The 22,881-nt window shown below is 46.7% G+C and overlaps 1 protein-coding gene across 4 annotated transcripts in view; it reads right to left on the minus strand.

Annotated features, from left to right (window-relative positions):
- Positions 1 to 21,141, minus strand: part of TRAPPC12 (trafficking protein particle complex subunit 12) — a 107,295-nt gene extending 86,154 nt beyond the window's left edge. For 3 of the 4 annotated variants that reach the window (XM_035273331.3, XM_008981201.4, XM_002758058.5), the window contains exons 1-2: positions 21,023 to 21,141; positions 12,091 to 13,177 (exon numbers count right to left, since the gene is read on the minus strand). In XM_035273331.3, coding sequence (XP_035129222.1) covers positions 12,091 to 13,173 — 1,083 coding nt within the window. In that variant the 5' untranslated portion in view covers positions 13,174 to 13,177; positions 21,023 to 21,141. The remainder of the gene's footprint in view (positions 1 to 12,090; positions 13,178 to 21,022) is intronic. The other variant, XM_008981200.3, reaches the window with a different exon arrangement.
- Between the last annotated feature and the right edge of the window lie 1,740 nt (positions 21,142 to 22,881).

A 22,881-nucleotide genomic window follows, 5' to 3' on the forward strand; every position in this document is an offset into this window, starting at 1 on the left:
CATGTGACCTGTCAGCAGCTGCTGCCAGGGACACAGCACAAAGGCCCTGCAGTGTCTCCGGTGAGCAGAAGAAAGACTTGAACTAGGACAACCCCAAGATGCGGGCAGGGGGAGGGGGCAGTAAAGCCAAGATCTCTCCATCTCAGCACAGAGCTGCCTCCGAGGCACAGGGAAGCTGATGCTCAGGCTGCAGACGACCACCGGGGCACACAGTGACCGAGGATGCAGAGGAGCCTGCAGCCCCCCGCCTGGACTTCAACACCAGCTCGGCTCTCTTTCTATTGTTCTCCTACGCTTTTGGAGAAAAGCCACAGAAGTAGTTTCTCCTAAGAAGCAAGGTTATTTCAATCTTTTGCGATCTTTTAAAACGATGACACTTCAAAGAAGAACAATACCCAGAGCATGACAGCAAGAGCCACCGAAAAGCTGCTGACACTGCTTCTCCCGCTCTGCTGCGTGCTTTCTACTGGGAGAGATCAACAGCCTGTGGCAGGAGGGACTGGGGGGCCCCGGGTCACAGGTCTGTCTCTCCCCTGCGTGCTAAGCCTGGTGCTCACAGAGGCCATCACATTTTCTTACACTGAGGCAAAGAGCTAGGGGCAGCAGTTTTATAATTTCTGCTTTCAGAGCGTAAGGTGAAGTACTTCAAATATGAGAGCCACAAAATCAGCTAACTGATCCAGCAGTAATAAAAGGTGCAGACATAGGGCTCTACAGAGCTCGGCAAAAACGCAGCTCATCTCAGACAAAGAGCATTATCTCAGCCAGAGGGGCAGCGAGCTGGGTAAAGAGCAAAATCAAATCGCAGGAAGGGCGGGCCAATCCAACGCCCCCATCCCGCAACACGCTCAACTAATGAGACCACGCTGCAAAAATCTCTCGTCCTGAAAATTCTGTTAGTTAACGTTTCAGTTACCGCAGGAAGTTCCCGAGACATTAGCATACGCATGACTATCAACCATCCCACAGGGACAGGGCCAAGGATGTGACAAGCGTCTCACCACAAACCTCGCCTTGCTGTGTGGCTCGCGGAAGGCGGCGGTGGTACAGGGAGATGGAGGCTCCTGCCCGGCCTCTCCTCCAGCGGTCACTGGGGGAGGCGAGGGGCTTCCCCAGGGTTTCCAGAGCTGTGCTGCTGCCCCGGGGACGGAACCCAGATGGAACCAACAGATTCCTTCACACAGCAAGCTGTTCAGTGAGGGCTGACTTTATCCAGGGCAAGGTTCAGGGAACGCGAAGGAGATATGGGAACACATCACAATCTGGGACTCTTCGTGATCTGGCAATGAAGATCGCCACCCCATTCTCTGGGTCAGGTATGCTTACGGAGGAGCAAGTGGCTGGTTCTCACAGCTGGCAGGTGGCCGGGGGCCTGGCTGCCCTTCCTGCCATGAATAGTCTCAGTAGTCCCTTCTTGATTTTGATGGTGAAAGACAAGACAGGAGCCAGAGCAGTGACTGAGTGTCTGGGAAACCTAAAGACACAAATGCTCACAGGGTAGCATTCTGCAAGGCAGCGGCCCCCACACCCGGCACAGAATTTCCTGCCACATCGCCAATGCAGAAACGTGGCTGTCCATTCTTGGAGGCCCTACCCTCTGCTCCAGGGAAACACGAAACTACCCGGCCAAAAAGCTACGACAAGTAACCAAAACACAAACCTGAACTCAAGGAAGTGGAGAGACTGGCACCCTCACACATCGCATCGTTGGTGAGAATTCAAAATGGAATAGCCGTTTTAGAAAACAGGCTGGGGGTTCCTCAGCATGTTAAACAGAGTTGCCATGGAACCCAGCAGTTCCACACCCAGGTGCACAGCCCAGGTAACCGAGGACACGCAGACACGGACACCTGTGTGTGAGTGTTCATGGTAGCATCCCTCACACCAGCCAGAAGGTAGAAACAGCCCAAAAATCCGCAAGCGACGGACGGATGAAGAGCAGCAGGAAGTTCTGCTCTGTCCATTTCAGGCTAAGCGGGACTGGACTCAACATCCTGATGTTAACAGCTGCAGCACTGCTCACAATAAATCTAACAACCGTCGTCAGGCGCAGGAAAGGACTGTGACCCGACAGAAGGAAAACGTGTTGAGCCCTTGAGCCCAATGGCACTGTTTGGACCACTGCGCGGGAGGGTTGGGACGCCAAGGAGGTTGAGGCTGTGCTCAAATACGCTTTCCCAACATTCTTCTTTTACTAAACTACTAACAACAGCAGGAGAGAAAGTGTGAAGGGTATGCGTGAGAAAGAATCTGCGTTCTCTCTGTGTAACAAATCCCACCTATGCAGTCCTTTGTGGTTTATTCTAAACACCCAGCTACAATTTATAACATGATTTACTGGAAAATGCTTTGGGAACCTGCTTACAAACTGGGTAATTCTTATATCCGAGACCTGGAAGGAGGGAGCTAAGCAGACAAAGGGTTTGCGTGGGAGCCTTGGGTTCACTGCCGATCACTAAGCAGCTGTATTGCGCAGGGCGCAGCTCTGTCTGTCTGGAAAGGACGGGGTGCTGGGAGTTGGCCAGCCCAGAGCTCACGCAGGGCTGAAGGGCGCTGAGTGTGGGCCTGCCATGGTAGAGTGCTCTCACTGAACAGAGGGCCAGTCAGTAGAGACTTCAGAAAGGCTACTCAAGAGTAGAAGCTACTACTCTAAAGGCACTCTAAACAGTAAAAACAAATATGAAACTAAATCTGCAAATAAGCCACTTGCTATCAGAATAAAGGGCAAGTCTTTTTGAAGGAAGATGAAAAAGCTAGACACACAACATGACGTCCACAACATCCACCCTTCAATAAAAAGTTTTCAGACATACAAAACATGTGTCCCCTAAGTGAGAGAAAAATCACATAAACACAGGTCCACATATCACATAGATAATGAAACTTTCAGATAAGAACTTTTGTTTTCTTTCTTTTTTTTAAGAGACCGATGTTGCCCAGGCTGGCCTCCAGCTCCCAGGCTCCAGTGATTCCTGCCTTGGCCTCCTGAGTAGCTGGCACTACACCTGGCTCAGAAAAGAACTTGATGGTGCCTCTGATAAACGTTTTCAAGAGTTTAAAGTAAAGCTTGAAAATGATAAGAAAAGAAAAATGATACAAAAAAGAACCAAGTAAAAATTCCAGAGATAAAAAACATGAAAAAGTCACTGAACAGGGTTAGCCGCAAACTAAAAAGTCAGAAGAAAAGGTGAGTGAACATAAGGACAGCAACAGAAATCCTAAACTCAGCCACAAAGAGGAAAACACTGGAAAGCAAAGACAATGACACAAACAGATGCTCAGGAACTTCTCTGGCAATATCAAGCAGTATGCACCCAGAGTTTCCAGAAGCAGGAGAGAGAGGAAAAACCACAAAAAAAACCTGAAGAAATAATGACCAAAAATTTCCCCAAATTGACCAAAATTATAAACTCACCCATCCAAGAAGGCCAATGAATCCTGAGCAAGATAAACATAAATCCCGTGTGAAGGTACATGGGAACCAAACGGCTGAAAAACCAGGGATAAACCTTAAAACCACCCAGAGAACAAATATCCCCATTAGGTACAGAAGAGCAAGGATAAGAATTACTACAGACTACCCATCAGAAACTATGCAAGTCAAAAGACAGTGGGATGGCATCTTACAAGGTCTAAATGGAAATAAAAAGCCTGTCAACCTAGAATTCTAGATACTATAAACATGTTGTGTGTTTGGCAAAAATAAACTTTAAAAATGAAAACAAGGCCAGGAATGGTGGCTCATACCTGTAATCCCAGCACTTTGGGAGGCCAAGGTGGGCAGATCACTTGAGGCCATGAGTTCAAGACCATCTTGGCCAACATGGTGAACCCCGTCTCTACCAAAAATACAAAAACTGGCCAGGCATGGTGGCTCACTTCTGTAATCCCAGCACTGTGGGAATTTGAGGCAAGTGGCTCACTAGAGGTAAGGAGTTCAAGACCAGCCTGACCAACATGGCAAAACCTGGTATCTATTATTAATATAAAAATTAGCTGGGTGTGGTAGTGCACACCTATAATCCCAGCTACTTAGGAGGCTGAGGCAGGGGGATTGCTTGAGCTTGGGAGGCAGAGGTTGCAGTGAGCTGAGATTGTGTCACTGTACTCCAGCCTGAGTAACAGAGCAAGGCTCCATGTCAAAAAAAAAAAAAAAAGGGCCAGGCGTGGTGGCTCATACCTGTAATCCCAGCACTTTGGAAGGCCCAGGCAGGCAGATTACGAGGTCAGAAGATTAAGACCATCCTGGCTAACACGGTGAAACCCCGTCTCTACTAAAAATTTAAAAAATTAGCCAGATGTTGTGGCATGTGTCTGTAGTTCCAGCTACTCAGGAGGCTGGGGCAGGAGAATTGCTTGAACCTGGGAGGTGGAGGTTCAGTGAACCAAGATCACACCACTGCAATCCAGCCTGGGTGACGAAATGAGACTCTGTCTCAATAAATAAATAAATAAATAAATAAGCTGGGCATGGTGGTGCATGCCTGTAGTCTCAGTTACTTTGGAGGCTGAGGCATAAGAATTGCTTAAATCTGGGAGGCAGAGGTTGCAGTGAGCTGAGATTGCGCCACTGGCACTCCAGCCTAGGTGACAGAGCAAGACTCTGTCTCCAAAAATTAAAAAAAAAAAAAAGATGTAATAATTTTGAAACTAATAAATGATGTGAGAATCTGTAGCTAGTACACCTGCACCCCAAAATGAAAATTTCTGCCCTTCAGAAGACACCTACAAAATGCAAAAACAAAGCACAGAATAGTAAAAAATATTTGCAACCATCTGTTGTGTAAAATAGCTCACTCCCAACCAGGATACTTACAGAACTCTTAAAACACATAACAGTAAGACAAATATCCAAAGTTTGAAAGATGGAGAAAACATTTGAAGAGATGCTTTATAAACATATACAAGTAGCCTATATATTAAGGGATTAATACATCAGATCCTATATATCAAGTAGCCTGTATAACCTCAGTCATCAGAGAAATGCAAAAATCGAAAAAGTTGACTATGCCATGGATATAAGATAACTGGAACTCTCTCTCATACGCTGCTGACGGAAATGTGAAATAATGTACTCACTTTGGAAATTGTTGTATTTCTTATAGAGCTAAACACACATTTATCATAAAACCCAGAAAGTATTTTTACACAAGAGAAACAAAAATATGTCCACACAAAAGACTGTACTCGACTATGCTTTCCTAACATTCTTATTTGCTAAATTACTAAGAACAGGAGAGAGAAGAAGTGTATGTGTAAGACAGAATATACAACATTATCTCTATATACTAAGTTTCACCTAGATAGTCCTTTGTGGTTTATTCTAAAAACTCACCTACGATTTATAACATAATTTACTAGAAAATGGATTTTGAGGGTTGGGTACGGTGGCTCATGCCTGTAATCCCAGCATTTTGGGAGGCCGAGACGGGCAGATCATGAGATCAGGAGTTGGAGACCAGCCTGACCAAAATAGTGAGACCCTGTCTCTACTAAAAATACAAAGTATTAGCCGGTGTGGTGGTAGGCACCTGTAATCCCAGCTGCTTGGGAGGCTGAGGCAGGAGAATTGCTTGAACCCGGGAGGCGGAGGTTGCAGTGAGGTGGAATCGCACCATTGCACTCCAGCCCAGCAACAGTGTGAGACTCCGTCTCAAAAAAAAAAAAAGAAAAAGAAAATGGATTTTGAACCTACTTACAAGCTGGATAATTGTTAACACACACAGCAATGGGAATTATCAGCAATGGCTGAAGACTGGCAGTAATTATGGATTCCAGATTTAGAGACTTTGGTGCCGGAGGACTCATGGGAGGAGACTCTCAGCCATCCACCATCTCTGATCTCCTCTTTTTAAAAATTTTTTACTTTAGACGGAGTCCCACTCTGTTGCCCAGGCTGGATTGTGATGGCACAATCTCAGCTCACTGCAACCTCTTCTTCCGGGGTTCAAGTGATTTTCCTGCCTCAGCTTCCCAAGTAGCTGGGACTATAGGTGCACACCACTACATTTGGCTAATTTTTGTATTTTTAGTTGAGACGGGATTTCACCATGTTGGCCAGGCTGGTCTCCAACTCCTGACCTCATGATCTGCCCTCCTTGGCCTCCCAAAGTGTTGGGATTACAGGTGTGAGCCACTGTGCCTGGCCCTCCCCTTCTTCTAGTAACAGAACTTCGGTTTTGCCTGGGCACATGGCCGCCTACCTAAAGACTCTACTTCCAGCCTTCCTTGCATGTTGGTGTGGCCAGGTGACTAAAGCCTAGGCAGCGGGATGTGAACGGACACACTGTCTTCCAGGTAATGCATGGTGAAAGGAACTCTCCAGAACCCCAGAGATTTCCAGCCTCTCCCTCCTTCCCGATGGCTAGAAGATAGCAATGGCAAAACCTTCCCGGACTTGGTTGAGGAAGGTGGTGTCAATCCACAGCATGGGTCCACAGATCTCCAAGCATTCTACCACCCAGAAATAAACCTGTACCCTATTCCAGCCACCGGATCTCTGGCTTTCTCTGTTAATGCAGCTTAGCATACAGGTGACAGACTCACCAAAACCTTCCATTTTACAGATAAGAAAATAGAGCCATTCAATGAATAACCCTTAGGTTACACAGGTTATTGGCAAAGCAACAATTTCAAACCAGTTCTTCTCATTCAAGGCTCTTCCTAAGTTCACGTACTGATCAGGGATATGTCCATGCATCAGGCAACTTCTGGGACCCCGGAGAAGGCGCCGCTACTCATTCTCTATGGAAGACTAAAATTCGGCCATTTGATTTCCAGTTCTTTTTTTTTTTTTTAACATGGGTAAATAGAAAAGGCATTTTAGATTTTATTTTTAAGTTTTAGAATATTCAGTTGACAAATGCAAATGATATATATTCAAGGTATATAACATGACCATTTAAGTAGACACTGTGTACTGAATTCCAGAGTGAAAATAGTTAACACAACAGTCACTACCCATAGTTACCATTTGTGTGTGTGTGTGTGTGGGGTGGTGAGGACACTTAAAACCTGCTCTCATCACATTGCAGGTGAACAATTCGATGTTACTAACTACAGTCACTGTGCTATATGTACGTTCCGTCCCCAGCACTCCTTCCTCCTGCATAAATGAAGCTCTGCACCCTGAGTAACATCTCCCCACGCCCCTCATACCCCGGAGCCCCAGCTTCCACAAGTTTGACTTTTGTAGATTCCCCATGTAAGTGTGATCACGTGGTATTCAACATTTTTGGTCTGGTTTATTTCACTTAACCTAATGTCTACTAGGTTCATGCACACAGTCACAGATGGCAAGGTCTCCCCTTGTTTAAGGACTAAACAGAATTCTCTTTTCTTTAAAATGTTTTTTTCTTTTTAAAGAGACAGGTCTCACTCTGTGGCCCATGCTTGAGCGCGGTGGTGCGATCATAGCTCACTGCAGCTTTGAATGCCGTGGCTCCAGTGATCCTCCCGCCTCAGCCTCCTGAGAAGTGGGATTATGGGTGTGAGCCGCTATATACATTTTTTTTGTCCTCTCAGCTGTCGAAGGGCACTTAGGTTGATTCCCTGTCTGGACTACTCTGAATAATTCTGCAGTGAACGCAGGAGTGCAGGCATCTCTCTGACATCCTGATTTCGTTTCGATTCCTATGGATACACACCCAGAACGGGGGGCTATTAGATCATATGGTAGTTCTATTTTTAACTTTTTTGGACACCTCCATAATGTTTTCCATAATGGCTGTATGAATTTACATTCCCAGCAACAGTGTACAAGGGTCCCTTTCTCTACACCCTCAACTCTTGCTGTTTCCAGAGGTTTTGGTTAACAGTCGTGACATCTCATTGTGGTTCTGATTTGCATTTCCCTGATGATTAGTGGTGTTTTTAGTTCTCTGACTTAAACAGAAGTCTTTCTGAGAGAATACAGTTAGTCATTTTCCATGGTAGGGAGAAATACAACACAGGACAAAGAGCCCAGAACTAAGGCACACAGGCCCTGCATTCTGGCACCGGCTCTGCAGTGCACTGGCTGCATTCCCTCACTAAACACGCCCATGGGAATTGGCCTGACGTCCTCTGAGCCACAGGGCACTGTAATTATCCACCTGCAGGTCTGCTGTCTCTTGTCTAGGCCATCTGTCCTGGTCTGGGCTGGCGGGTGGGTATCACGCCTGCCTCTGTTTCACGAGGAAAGTGGATACCTGGGACACTGCAGGTTTGCTGGTGAACACACAAGTCATTCGGATCTGTTTCATCATCAGAGGAGAAACTGGACTGGACAGAGACCGTTCAGCTTTTTTGAGGAACAGGTGCTTTCCATTCCTTGCAAGCTTTGAGCTCTCTGCAAGGCTTTCAGTACTCTTGGCCCCACCCACTCAACATCATATGTGCACCCCATCCCCTTTGTCAACCAAAGTAAAACACCTCTGCATATCTCCAAATGCACCTAAGACCCCTGGATCCCAGCACCCAGTTGGGAAACAATGGGTTAAGTCTTTCTTGTGGCAGCCTTCAGATTTCCCGTGAGTTACAGTCAGAGGGAGAAGCAAACAGCAAGCAACAGGGGGTTTACAAGGAAGTGCTAAAGGCAAGACCCACAGATGTCAAAAGAATTTCAGGGCAGAGAGGACAAAGACCCTGAGAGAGAAGGGAAGAAACAAGGAGAAGAACATGAAAGCCATCTTGGGGGCGTGGGGTACAGAGAAGCCATCTTGGGGATATGGGGTACAGAGGAGCCATCTTGGGATGTGAAGCATAGAGAAGCCATCTTGGGGATATGGGGTACAGAGGAGCCATCTTGGGATGTGAAGCACAGAGAAGCCATCTTGGGGGGACAGAGAAGCCGTTTTGGGGATATGGGGTACAGAGACAAGAACAGGGAGTGGGAGAACAGGTAAGAACTCGGTGAGAAAGTAAATCCAAACCTATACATCCAAACATCCATTCCAAAGATCCTGCAAAGGTTAAACTATGCTCAGTGTATTCTACTTAGGAGGGTACCAATGCCTGGTAAAGTGTAAGCCCACAATACATATAGTAAACGAATATCAGTAAATTAGTAAATAAATATTCTGGAAAGACTGCCATGTAAAACACCCAAAATATGGATATCTATAGCTTTACACTTTAGTTATCTGAAGAAATTAATTGGCTTCATTTCTCCAGCATGTCACTTTTCTTTTCCTAGAGAATTCACCACTCCTCGGTCTCAGCCATCTATCAATTAGGTAAAAATACACATAGCCACACAACTGGCTTATTGACGCGCCTACCTGTGTTCAGGAGTAGGTCCTTCTTTCAGTTTCAGGAAGACAGACGGATCTGAGGCCAGTAAACTGGGGGGGGGCGGCCCCCCACCACGTACAGTGCCATATGGAAACTACTAATTCTGTCCCACAATTTGGTTGCAATAAACTAAAATTGACATGCATATGATTTAATCTGATAAATATGTATACATATATTTATAAAATTTTTATCATACTATGCAGGCTACACGCTATCTTCTGTCCTCATTTTCAGATTTAACAGGATGAGATGAACCTCATTAAACGTTGTTTTGATATCTTTTTAAAAATAGATTTTACAATTTATTTTATCATTCACCAATGATCGGAGGAATATTTTATTATTTAGAGCACATTTAGGTTTCTGCAGAATTAAGCAGAAGGTATGGAGATTTTCCACACCCTGCCTGCTCCCAGACACGCAGTCTTTTTTTTTTTTTTTGAGATGGAGTTTTGCTCTTGTACCCAGGCTGGAGTGCAATGGCACAATCTCGGCTCACCGCAACCTCCGCCTTCTGGGTTCAGGCAATTCTCCTGCCTCAGCCTCCGAGTAGCTGGGATTACAGGCACGCGCCACCATGCCCAGCTAAATTTTGTATTTTTAGTAGAGATGTTGACCAAGATGGTCTCGATCTCTTGACCTCATGATCCACCCGCCTCGGCCTCCCAAAGTGCTGGGATTACAGGCTTGAGCCACCGCGCCCGGCCACACGCAGTCTTACCCATTACCAATACACCTCGCCAGAGAGGTTCACCTATGACAACCGATGAACCAACATGGACCCGTCACTGTCACCCAAAGTCCACAGCTTACACTAGGGTAGACTCTTGGTGTGGTGCATTGCATGCGTTTGGTAAAATAAATAAGGACATGTACCTAGCACTAAAGTTTCACACAGAATGGTTTCATCGCCTTAAAATCCTCTATGTTCCACCTGTTCATGCCTTCCTCCCCCAACGCTGGCATCATTTTAAAAGAGGACATAAATATTCCATTGGAAGATGAGGTGAGTCAAATGTATTCAGATCTCCTAATAACAGGCTTTTAGATTATTTCAGGTTCTTTGCAATGATGAACCACTCTGAGAGACATCTCAACAGCTGGTGTGTATATACAAGTATGATTATTTCCTCACAATGCACTCCTAAGAGTGGAATTTCTGGGTCAAAGGATATGCACATTTTGATGTGCATTTTAAATTTACTGAAATGTGTTTGTACCGATTTTTGGTCCCCCGGGGCTGCCTTAGAGAGGCTATTTTCCCACACTTCCACAAACAGTAAATCATTGTTGATAGGTGGACGTGGAAATGCCTTGACTGTGATTGCTGCAGGAGGCGACAAATCCTAGGCAGACAGAGGCGGTCCGGTAAACCTGTCAGGCTTGAGACAGTTTAAAGCCTAACTACAAGTCCTGGGTAAATCCACGGAAGGGGCTGGGAACCTCCCGTCCCATTTGGCACTTTCCTCTGGTCCATTAACCCCTCCTCACCTATTTCACACACACCTACCCTTCCCCAACTGGTTTTTTACACTGCTGTGCCCACCTTTGAGGGGTGACTTTGTTTCAGCCTTTTTTTTTTTTTTTTTTTTTTTTGCAAACTCACAATCAGCATGCACGCCTCCATTCTGAGTCCAAATAAGCCCCTGACCAAGCCACACTGGGGGAAAGACTACCTGACTTCTGGTGGGGACCACCCTCGCCCTCCCTCTCAGCTGAGAGCTGTTTTGTGCTTAATGAAATTCTTGTCCGCCCTCCTCACACTCTGGTTGTCAACATAATCTCATTCTTCTTGGAGGCAGGACAAGAACTCAGGTCACTGCAGAATGCAGGTACCAGGACTGCAGTAATACTGTAACCCTGCACCCCCACCCGCTTTGCCTGCCCCACTCAGCGGAAGCAGTGGTGGCCAGAAAGGGGCAACGGGGCTGAGCGGGCTGTTACCGCGCCAGTTGAGAGCTGTTAATACGCCGTTAGTCCCCGAACATCCCCTATGGGGATTCGGGGTCGCGGGCATGTGTTTGGGCGCCGTGGTGTTCCCCTTGCCTGGACGCAGGAGTCCGCCGAGGCAGTCACTTGCCACACGCCTGGTCCAGCTTCAAGCCCCGTGTGGAGCCTGCTCCTGTGCTGGCCGTTGGAGGCCCCAGACCCTGCGCTGCTCTGCTCGCACGACCCTCCCATTTGGAGCTGAGAGAACAGTCACGTGGCCACCGGACAGGCCAAAGCCCAGCCAGGTGCGGCTCCGGGGCCAAGAGAGGCCTGGGCAGGGGCATCCCCGGTCGTAGACGTCTCCGGCTGGCAAAGCAGCACTGAAAAAAGTCCTGCGTCAACTATCTTTCATTAGTGGTGAGAATGGAAATGTTATGCGAATTATCATTTAGCATAACATTTGCATATTTCTGTGATTTGTTACTTTTTGGGTCACGCATATTTTTCTTATTCAACCTATACAGATTCTACATCAAGCACGTTCTATGTAACAGGAGTATGTTTTACCGTATTTTAAAAAAAGAATGGATTTATCATTTACTGTTGCTCAAATGTCACAAATGTATTACAGGGCACAGAAAACTAGCGGAGAGTTACGGTGGAACGTCGCCTTGCTGGTGTTTATTTCCACATCTCTGAAAGTAGCTCATTAAATAGATTCTGTTGGGGAAACGGACAGATCCTAACTACCCCAGGCAGAGTAACACAGCTTGCCATTAGGAACTACTGAAAACAAGGGCGTCTCTCCTGTGAAGGGCACCGCGAGCATCTCACAGACCGGGCAGAGGGGAGGCCGCGCTGCGAAGGCAGCAGACCCAGGCTCACCTGGATGTTGTCGAACCTGAGCCCCGGCATGGTGAGCTTCTCCTTGTCCACGAACACGGCGCCGCGCTGCTGGGCGGCCACAGCCCGCAGGACCCCGCGCGTGGCCTCGCCGGGGAGCCAGGCGTCGTTCCTCCGGTCCATCTCGCTCATGCTCAGGGCGGTGGCGAAGGGGTCGTCACTCCCCGCAAACACCGCCTGGATGTGCGCGAACGGCTCCGGCGATGCTGGGGGCGCAGCGGCCTGGGGCCCTTGGGTGGCCGCGGGTTCGGAACGCCCCTCGATCCCGGGCACAGTGAGGGGAGGCGGGCTGGCGGGGGCCGGGGAGTCCGCGCCGGGGTTGCTGACGGAGACGAAGGCGGAGGTGGTGAAGGAGTCGAAGAAGTCTGAGGCCAAGGAGTGGCTGGCGGCCGTGTCTCCGAAGAACGTGCTGAGGCTGGGGCTGGGCTGCACCGCCTGGGGCGGCGTCCGGGCGCGAGCCTCGTTGGCACCGCCGAAGCTGGGCGACTTCACCATCTGCGGCTCGAAGCCGTCCCCGGGGGCCGGGGGCGCGCGCTGGCTGAAGATGGTGCACACCGGGACCGGGTCCGCGGCGGGCGGCGTCTGCTCGGGGAGCGCGGCTTCGGCTTCGCTTCCTGGGGTTTCATGGGCTGCGTCCTGCCTCGGGGTCCCATCACTGCCGGGGGCCGCGGCCTCGTCCTCCCGGGCGTCCCCGGGTGCACGGTCGCCTTCGGCCTCGCCGGTGGGACTCGGGGTGCCCGCGGGCTCCGGGCCTGGGTCGCCTTTCCCTCGGGGCTCGGCTTCCTCACGCACCCGGCCCAGGTCACCCGCGTCGCCCTCGCTGTTGTTGGGGGAGTCGGAGATGACGACGCTCTCCATCATGTGTTCGTTCAGCTTGTCCACGAGGGGACCCGAGTCTTCCGACGCGCTCTCGTTCTCTTCGGATCCAAATTCATCTCCGCCGAGATCGATGGTCTCCTCCTGGAAGAGCAACCCCTCCTCATCAGCAGGCGCGAGCGGAGGGAGGTGCGGGGCCCGCGGGGCCTCCGGGGCTGGGGTCTCCTCGCCGCCGCCAGCGTCCTCCATGACCCTGAAAGCAAAGACAGAGAAGGCCCTTGAGCGTGATCGTGTCCTCAACCGAACATGCCTCTTGCTTATGGGCTGCAATGGCCCAGACTCCACTTCTCCAACTTCTTATCCATGTGCTTTTGATTACGGTGAAACACACATACAACATACCACCTTAAGTTGAGTAGTGTCAAGTACATCTACATGTTCTCCAGAACTCTTTTCAATTTGCAAAACAAAAATGCAATCCGCATTAAACACCCCCCTACCCCGCCCCCGCCCCCGCCCCCCCCCCCCCCCCACTGAAATTAAGTGGAGTCACTGATACTGCCTTCTTGTGACTGGCAGATTTTACTCAGCATAAAGTCCTCAAGGGCTACTTGGGCTGCAGCTTGGGCAGACTTTCCTTCCTTTTCAGGCTGAACCACATGCCACCCTAGCACACCACCCTTTGTTGACCCAGCCATCTGCCGATGAACACGTGGGTTGCTCCCACCTTTAAGCCACTGTGAATGCTGCTGCAATGAACATGGGTGTACAACACCCCTTTGAGAGCCTGCTTCCAATCATTTTGGGAATATACCTAGAAGGGACTGCTGGATAATATGGTAAATCTATTTTTAATTCTTTTTTAGGGACCAAAAAGCCTTTTCATAGTGGCTGAACTAGTCATTCCTACAGTGTCATACAACAGTGCACAAGTGTCCCAATTCCTGTCCTTGCCAACCCTCCTTAGCCATTCCAGAGGTGTGAGGTTCCAGCCATATAAACGCTGCTTTATTCTGAGACTCAGCTGAAGTCCCTCCTCTTTCATGAAGCCCTCCTAAGACTCTTCAACCTGTAATAGTCTCTTCACTCTTCCCCATGCCGTCCCCCCACCTCATATTATCTGCCTAACTCTGGACTGTGAGACAGTGAGAATGACATGAAAAACTTAAACACTAAGAAAACAAAAGCACGCTCACTGAGTAACAATGGCGGAAGCTGACAACACAGCCGGCTAACATTTATTGGCACATACTATGCCCCTGGCTGTATATTCATACGCGATTCTCAGAACAGCCCTCTGAGATAGCTGCTATCACTGTCTTTGCTTTGCAGATGAGGACACTGAGGCCTCGGCCTCGGGAGGCTGTGTTAGCAGAAATCACACAGCTAGTGAGTGGGAAACCAGTACCGCCGAGGCTGGCATGCTGAGGGGCCACTGGATGGGAGAGGCCACAGAAGGAGACGAAGAGCTTGAACCATAAAAAAGTATTTGTTCCTTTCCTTGAAAAACATTTCCTTTATGTAGTTTTACTCTCATAGTGAACAAATTCAAGGTAAGGAAATCTAAGAGACAATGATAAAAGATAAGGGATATTTTTCAGAATAAAACAACATGTACCTTTTTTACTTAAAAAATGCTGCTTGGCTGATCTCTAGATACGTTTACCCTTTTCTCACTGTCAACACTTCCATCACAATATTCCAAATCAGTTAGACTTCCCAAAACATTAAAATAGATCATCCAAGTTACGTATTTTGAAGTTTCTGGTTCAGCCTGGTCAGTTATTAACTCCCTTACTCATACATTCATCCAATAATTATTAGTTATAAATGAATCAAAAACACAATGAAAAGGAGTAAAACCTTTTTTTTTCCTGTGATGTTTCACCAGGAGCCCAAAGAAGAAACTGCCCTAGTCTTTTCCTCCCCGGCTGTCTAAGGATAGGCCGCCATCATGAACAACACAGTAACTATCCGCACTAAAAGTCCATGACCAACCGACTACTTCAGAGGAAACAAATGGTCATTGACGTCCTTCACCCCGGGAAGGCAACAGTCCCTGAGACAGAAATTCGGAAAAACTAGCCGAAATGTACAAGACCACACCGGATATCATCTTTGTATTTGGATTCAGAACTCATTTTCATGGTGGCAAGACAGCTGGCTTTGGCATGATTTATGATTCCCTGGATTATGCCAAGAAAAATGAACCCAAACATAGACTTGCAAGACATGGCCTGTGTGAGAAGAAAGAGAGCTCAAGAGAGCAACGGAAGGAACGCAGGAACAGAATGAAAGAAGTCAGGGGGACTCAAAGGCCAGTGCTGCTGCTGCGAAAAGCCGAAGGGGTAAAGGCGCTGCAGTGATGTTATCTATGGCCGCTGTGGATTTTTCACGAGAAGCTTAATAACTAAAAACTTTTGTGTGTGTGGGAAGAAGAAGAAAAAAAGAAGAAGAAGAAAGAAGGAGGAAGAAGAAGAAGAAAAGAAAGAAGGAGGAAGAGGAGGAAGAAAACAAGAAGAGGTAGAAGGAAGAAGAAAGAAGAAAAGAAGAAGGAAGAAGGAGGAAGAAGAAGAAGAAAAGAAAGAAGGGGAGGAAGAGGAGGAAGAAAAGGAGAGGAAAGAAGAAGGAAGAAGGAAGAAGAAAGAAGAAGAAAGAAGAAAAGAAGAAGGAAGAAGAAAAGAAGGAAGAAGAAAAGAAAAAGAGGAGGAAGAAAAAAAGAAGAGGAGGAAGAAAAGAAGAAGAAGGAACAAGAAGAAAGGAAGAAGAAGAAGGAGGAAGAAGAAGAAGAAAGAAGAGAGAAGAAGAAAGAAGAAGAAAAGAAGAAGAAGAAGAAACTGCCCTAGAACCCCAAAGGGGGAAGCCTCTTTGCATGGAAAGGCTGCTCCTTCGGGTCCTATCAGGGCAGGGATGGAGGCTGGGCACAGGGGCAAACAGCTGCATGAGGCAGTGCCCTCTGCATCTCCCAGCAGAACTTGAAGGCACTGCTGTGGTCTGCATATTTTATTTTAGAAAAAGGAGTTTCCTTCCAGATAAGCTAATGATGAGAGAAAGAGAAACGGATTTTCTCTCCCTCTAATCTCCCCTCAGACCTAATAAGATTCTAGTTTCTAAAGCTAACTCTGATTCAATCTCGTAGATCTTATAATTTTATTTCCTTTGTGAAGAAACTTTTTAAGCAAAAAATCTTACTGTTGTGCAGATGCTGCTGCTTTAAACCTCTAAGATTTAGGGAGATCTGCTTAGCAGACATGGTAACAAAGAGCATCGCCTGGAATGACACCATCAAAATGAGAAAAGGTACAACGCCTCTAAATCACAAAGCTTAAAAACTGTATCAATTGTAAATTAAAAAGCAATCTCCAAACTTTTCATTAATACCTGTGAACCACTTTTGAGAAGGGGAGAAAATGAAAAAATAAATTTTATTCTTAAGTAAATACCAAAGTAATAAAAAGCCCTAATAATTTGGGGCAGGGATGATCGCTTTTGCTTTCACACAAATAAAATCTAGATACAAGAACGTGCTTGTAAGTGGGGATCTGAGAGTTTACTTCTCTAGAAAATCAAGAGAAATGCTCACATAAAAATGATGTAGAACATGATTTAGATGATGCTTTTATGAATGGGAAGACATACATATTATAAAGCTACATCTATACAGACTATATACGTAAGATTTCCTGAGAAGGGACGTATAACTTGTAGCAAAATCGCTTCTTCACTGCTTCCTGACTCTCGTTCATTCCAATATAAGGTTCAAATGCAAAGCAGACACTGGTAATAACCATGTATCTATGGCCACATAATTCTATAACCATAAAAAAAAGTACAAGCAGTAGTTAAGTCTTCCCACAAAGAAAACGGAGGGCCGGGATGGATTACCAGGGAGTTCTACCAAAGAGTCCCTGCAGACAATCCCCACTGTACAAAAAGCCTTGCAGAGAAGAACAAAGACACATGACCCAATTCACTTTATAAGGCTAATATAACCTTGAGACCAAAATTTGACAAGGCCATCCTAAAAGGGAAACTATCATCCCACTCATGAACACACATGCAGAAATCCTGAAATAGTAGCTAACTGAATCGGCAATCATTTATTTTCACACCATACTCAGGTTATCCCAGAGATGTGCTATTGGTTTAATGTTGGGAAATCTATTTATATAATTCAACACACTGATAGATTAATAAAAAGTACATGACTATCTCAATAGAGGCACTAGAAAGTAGAGGATAAAATTCAGCATCTGCTCCAGGTAAAACCTACCAGCGAACGAGCAACAGAAAGTAACCCCCTTAATTCAATCAAGGGTATCTACTAAACCTAGAGGAAACCTCAAATTAACGGTGACACATTTAAAGCATTCTCTTTAAAAGTAGAAAAAAGATAAAGACGCCTCTTCAGTACTTGTATGCTGCCTAACACTGCAGGCCTCAGGCAGGATTAAGACAAGAAAAATAATTAAAAGCTACAATAAAAACTGAAAAGAAAAATAATTCTCGTGTATGATTATTTATTTAAAATACATTAAAAAAATCTAAGGTTTAAAGACTAAAATATCACAAGGGAGTATGTAGCACACATCAAGGGAAGAGGTGGATTTTCCTTGAGTGATATGCAGACAAATCATGCATCTGCGAAAAAATAAACTGGAACTTTGCCTCACCTCAGATACAGCGTCAATCTCAGGCACAGTAAAAACTTAACTGTGGGCTGGGCATGGTGGCTGGCTCATGCCTGTAGTCCTAGCACTTTGGGAGGCCAAGGTGAGTGGATCACAAGGTCAGGAGTTCGAGGCCAGCCTGGCCATCATGGTGAAACCCTGTCTCTACTAAAAATACAAAAAAATTGGCCCATTGTGGTGGTGAGCACCTATAATCCCAGCTACTCGGAATGCCGAGGCAAGAGAACTGCTTGACCCAGGAGGTGGAGGTTGCAGTGAGCCGAGATCATGCCACGACAGTCCAGCCTGGGTGACAGAGCAAGCTTCCGTCTCAGTGGGGAAAAAAAACACCCAAAAAACAAACCAAAACATAACTGTGAAAGGCAAAACGTCAAAACTTTCAAAAGAAAATATAAGAGAATATATTTTCAAGGTAGGGAAAGCCTCTTAAACTAGGCATGATAAGTACAAACCATAAACGGAAAATAGATACATTTGCTATATTAAAATGGAAAGCTCTATCATTAAAAACCCCCACAAATGAAACAATGTAACTGAGAAAGAATTAACACCAGGAATACATAACAAAGAATTCCTACAAATTAACAGGACCCTAAATAATCCATGAGAAAAATGAAAAACAGAGCTGAAGTGGGTATACATTGAAACATACATGCTGACAAACAACTTGGTATTACCTAGTAAAGTTTAAAAAGCACAAATCCTATCACGTAGGTAAGTATACATCTTGATTTTCCCCAGAACGATTCAAGTTTTCACCCATGGTCTAAGTTATTACTATTATTTTATCAGTATTATTATTTTCTGAGACACAGTCTCGCTCTGTCACCCTGGCTGGAGTGCAATGGCACTAAGGTGGCTTATGCAGCCTCAACTTTCTGGGCTCAAGCCATCCTCCTGCCTCAGCCTCCCAAGCAGCTGGGACTACAGATGTGTGTCCCCACACCCAGCTATTTTTGTATTTTTCATAGAGATGGGGCCTCAATATGTTGATCAGGCTGGTCTTGAATTTCTGGACTCAAGAGATCCTCCTGCCTTGGCTTCACAAAGTGCTGAGATTACCGGTGGGAGGCACTGTGCCACAGGTAAAATCATTACGTGTCTCCTTTCACTCTAAAAGGAGTCTTGGTTGAAACAATAAATACGCGGTCACAGCACCTAGGACCTAGTGCATTGTTACATACATACCATGGAGGAATTCCTGTACGTGAGCAGCGTAAGCTATGATGTTGACTTTCATAAACAAATCAAAATACCTTTCTTCTAAAGCCCTAAAAGAAAAAGTGGAAATAAACACTGCCTGTAGACGAAATAATAAGTAAATAAGTAGCATGGTATACTAAAACAGAAAATATTGAAACAGTGGTGAAAATCAGTGAACTGTTCCATATCCAACACATCAATGATGTTTGGATCTCACAAATTAAAATTTGCACAAAGAATGAGTAGAAAAATAAACAGCATGATTCTGTATATTCAAATGTAAATTAAACACAAATGTTGAATTCAAACACATTTTTTTGCGTTAGGAACACAAACACATTTGGTCAAACTGAAAAGAAAAGCCAGGATACAGTAAAAACCACTATATACCCACTATAGTGAAGGAGGGGTGGGAGGTGATGGCATGAGAATTTGACTGGGGAGGGACACATGTGAGTTTCACAGCAGTGGCAAGTGGTCCCATCTCATGCTGGTAACGGAAGACTGGGTTAACTTGCTCTTTAAATCTCACGAGTTACAGGTAGTCTTTATCTTTCATAATCAAAAATGGAAAAACACAGGTATCTGTTCTTGATTTGTACATAAGTCTTTACTCCCTCCTGTCATGGACTTTAGTTTTATTAAACCATAAATGGAATTTTAAGCTTACATAAGCTTTGCATCACAGTGCAGCAAATAATCTGACTTTTTCCTTGTCTGAGGGCTTTGCACAAGACTGTGCTTAACTGTTTACATTTTTTAAAAATACTAAATTTAAGTAATTCTGTATTTGAGAAATAAAAAGTTCCTAATAACATTTAAGACTTGTTTTCTCAGGTTCATTTTCTGGACACAGACATTGTGAATATAAATCTTTTACCAAATTGCAGTCACATGAAATTTCTTTCCATAGGGGCACTAGAGTGTGTAGTGGAAATCTAGGTAGCATGTATTAATAGAAGTCTCTAGGTAATGAACACTCACTACAGATCTAGCAGTTTATCTGTATTATTTAATACTCATCATAAACTTATGAAGTATTATTATTACCTCCATCATACAGCAGAGAAGGCCAAGTGATTTGCCTAACGTCACACTGATGATACCTGATGGTGACAGGCTACCCACACAGGGTTTCCTGCCAATAACCTTTTCTCTGTGCTGGTCACCTCTCCGCTCTCTTGGCAATGTCGCTAGGCAGGGATGGGCAGAAAGAGCTCTGAATGCAGGGTCTCAGTAACTGCGTTGAGTCTTAGTTTCACAGCCAAGTGAAGTGACCCCTGAAAATCTCCAACTTTTAGAAGAGACTGGTACCTCAGAATAAAGAGGATTAAGCAGTGGTGCCCATGCACGGACATCTTTTAAAGTGTGAAGAGCTGCACAGATACAAGCATAGCAATTATCATTTTAACGAGAAAGCAGAATGGCAGCACAGTTTAGTCACCGTGAAGATCCAGTTAGAAATAACTGAATGAGTGACACCGTGACTGTAATATTTCATTTGCATCTTCCCTCTCCCACCCCAATCCCACATAGGGGCCTGGCTCATTATTCACCGCTATCTTCTGAATTTACGAAAAGAAGAATGTTTGAATCCAAAAATACCATGTCTTCAAGTAAAGGTACAAACCGTAGGTCCAAGAAAATTTTTCCTTGGGGCCACTAAAGTCTTGTAGTCAAGAGTGGAAAAATGACACGTTAAAACAAATCTTTGACGCTATCGCTTTCTGTCGAATAAATGCTTTTACCGTCTTCACCGTAGATATACTCTACATATTTACTGTGAAGCAACAGCGGACATTTACAGTGACTGAAATGCTTTCACGCTGCATTGCAGCCTCACAACGCTGAGTTTGGCAGGGCAGGTCATTAGTAACCTCTTTCCGCACGAGGGTGAATTAAGCCTAAGAGAAGTTACGGGGCTTGCTGGGGGCCAGGCTGGCACCGAGCCTGGAGTTGGGGGTTTCGGGGACGCCTGGGCTCGCCAGCGGGCAGCTTCCCCTCCCTGCAACCGCCACGGGCTGCGGAGACGCTTCCAGCCTCTGCAGACGTGGAGCGCGAGGGCCGCGGCAGCACCGAGCCTGGCACAAGGCCCGCGGAGCGCAGACGCTCTCGGGTGGGAGGCGACCCGCGCCCGGACCCCACGCCCACAGCATCCGTCCCAGAGAAGAGCCCCCGGGCTGAGCCGAGGCCTTGATCCTCACCTGCCACCCGCCCACTGGGGCTGGGGGAAGGGGTCACCTGCGGCCGTGACCAGGGTCCGGGAGGAAGGTGACAGTAGCCAGGAATCAGGGAGCCGAGCCAGCACCCGGCGGCCTTGTGCGCCTGCGCATAGCGGGCCGCCGCGCTCCTACTTCCGCGCATGCCCGATGCAGGAAGAGGTGGCCCTAGCCCCAGGCCGGAAGTGGGGTTCGTTTCCGGCTCGTCTGCCGTGGGCAGGGCCTGGAGCCCAAGGTCTGAACGTGCCCAGAGAACCAGGAGTCCGTAGTTGAGGGGAACGGACCCTGTGGTTGGAAATGGGAACAGAGACTACACTCAATCTAGCCTGATGCTATCACTCAGAGGCAATAGGCAAGCCTGTGGCAGATGGGGCGGATGAAACGGAAACGCTTAGGCTATTCCTCTTGGCCAACATAACCTAGAAATCAGTGTTTCTAGGGATTTGTCTTTGTGTTTATCTGTATTTTCTACGTTTCTTACCATGCACCAGCAGTACTTGTATAATAAAATTGATGATACAGATAATATCAATGATAGGTGGGTGGATTTAGTCCCAAAGCATGAAGCCCCTCTTGGCTCTGCCAGGTAATGTCAGCAAACAGTGGCTGAATAGGAGTCTCACGTCTTGGCCATTGCTTACTTGAGTTTTAATGTAATCTCTAAAATTTCACCCACTCAACAGATATTCATCCAGCCTTAACTCCATACCACGTGCCGTGCAGGGTACAACTGATCAAAACCAGACCCAACCATTTCTGTCACGAAGATCAATAAAGGGTAGAGGGAAAAGCTAAATAATCACAGATATGAAGGAAAGGTGCGTGGTCCTGGAAACCCCGGTGGAACCTGGATAGCGGCGTCGTTCGGTATGATGTAGTTTTGAGTCCTTGTAATGCCATTTCTGCTGGCCCAAGGCCAGGGCAGGCACTTTGGGCAGGATGCGCAAGAGGGGCGGTCTCTCCACCAGAAATCTTCAGTCTTTGGAGACCCCTAGAAGCCCCAGGGTCTTCCCATCTGAGTCTCATTCGGAAGCATATGCTGGTCTTGTACTACCAGTGGTGCGGCGCTGGCTTTCATGATAACCCCATCCTTGGTAGTGCTTCTTTTGCCACACAGGGCTGGGCACCTGCAGAAATGCATTAGGTATGACCCTGACTTAGGGCACCTTTGGCCGATCCTAAGGGAGTCAGACAGCTGAAGTGCACTACTCAGGCCGGGTGTGGTGGCTCACGCTTATAATCCCCAGCACTTTGGGAGGCCGAGGCGGGTGGATCACGAGGTCAAGAGATCCAGACCATCCTGGTAAACAAGGTGAAACCCTGTCTCTATTAAAAATACAAAAAATTAGCTGGGCATGGTGGCGCGCGCCTGCAGTCCCAGCTACTCAGGAGGCTGAGGCAGGAGAATTGCTTGAACCCAGGAGGCGGAGGTTGCGGTGAGCTGAGATCGCGCCATTGCACTCCAGCCTGGGTAACAAGAGCGAAACTCCGTCTCAAAAAAAAAAAAAAAAAAAGTGCGCTACACAATGGACTAATGCGCGCTGCGATTGTGTTAGTCAACTTTGCAGCGTCTCATCTGCAAAATGGAAGCCTAACAGCTTATTCACAAGGTTTTATGAAGCTCCTTAGGGCAGTGCGTGTGAAGCGTTGGCCAGGCGCTTGGGAATGCCAATTACAGTACAAATGACAAAACATGGCGGTCCCCAACTACAGCGTGAGATTCTTAGATGCGATAGCTGGCTAGAGCTAATCGCCGCACGCTCCCGACCACCTGACCCTAGAGCCAGCCTCCGCCGCCCGCCTCCGCCCACCACCCTCTGTCCTCTTGGCTGGGTTCTTACTTC

This window comes from Callithrix jacchus, chromosome 14 (assembly GCF_049354715.1).
Source record: "Callithrix jacchus isolate 240 chromosome 14, calJac240_pri, whole genome shotgun sequence".
In the NCBI taxonomy this organism is placed as follows: domain Eukaryota; kingdom Metazoa; phylum Chordata; class Mammalia; order Primates; family Cebidae; genus Callithrix; species Callithrix jacchus.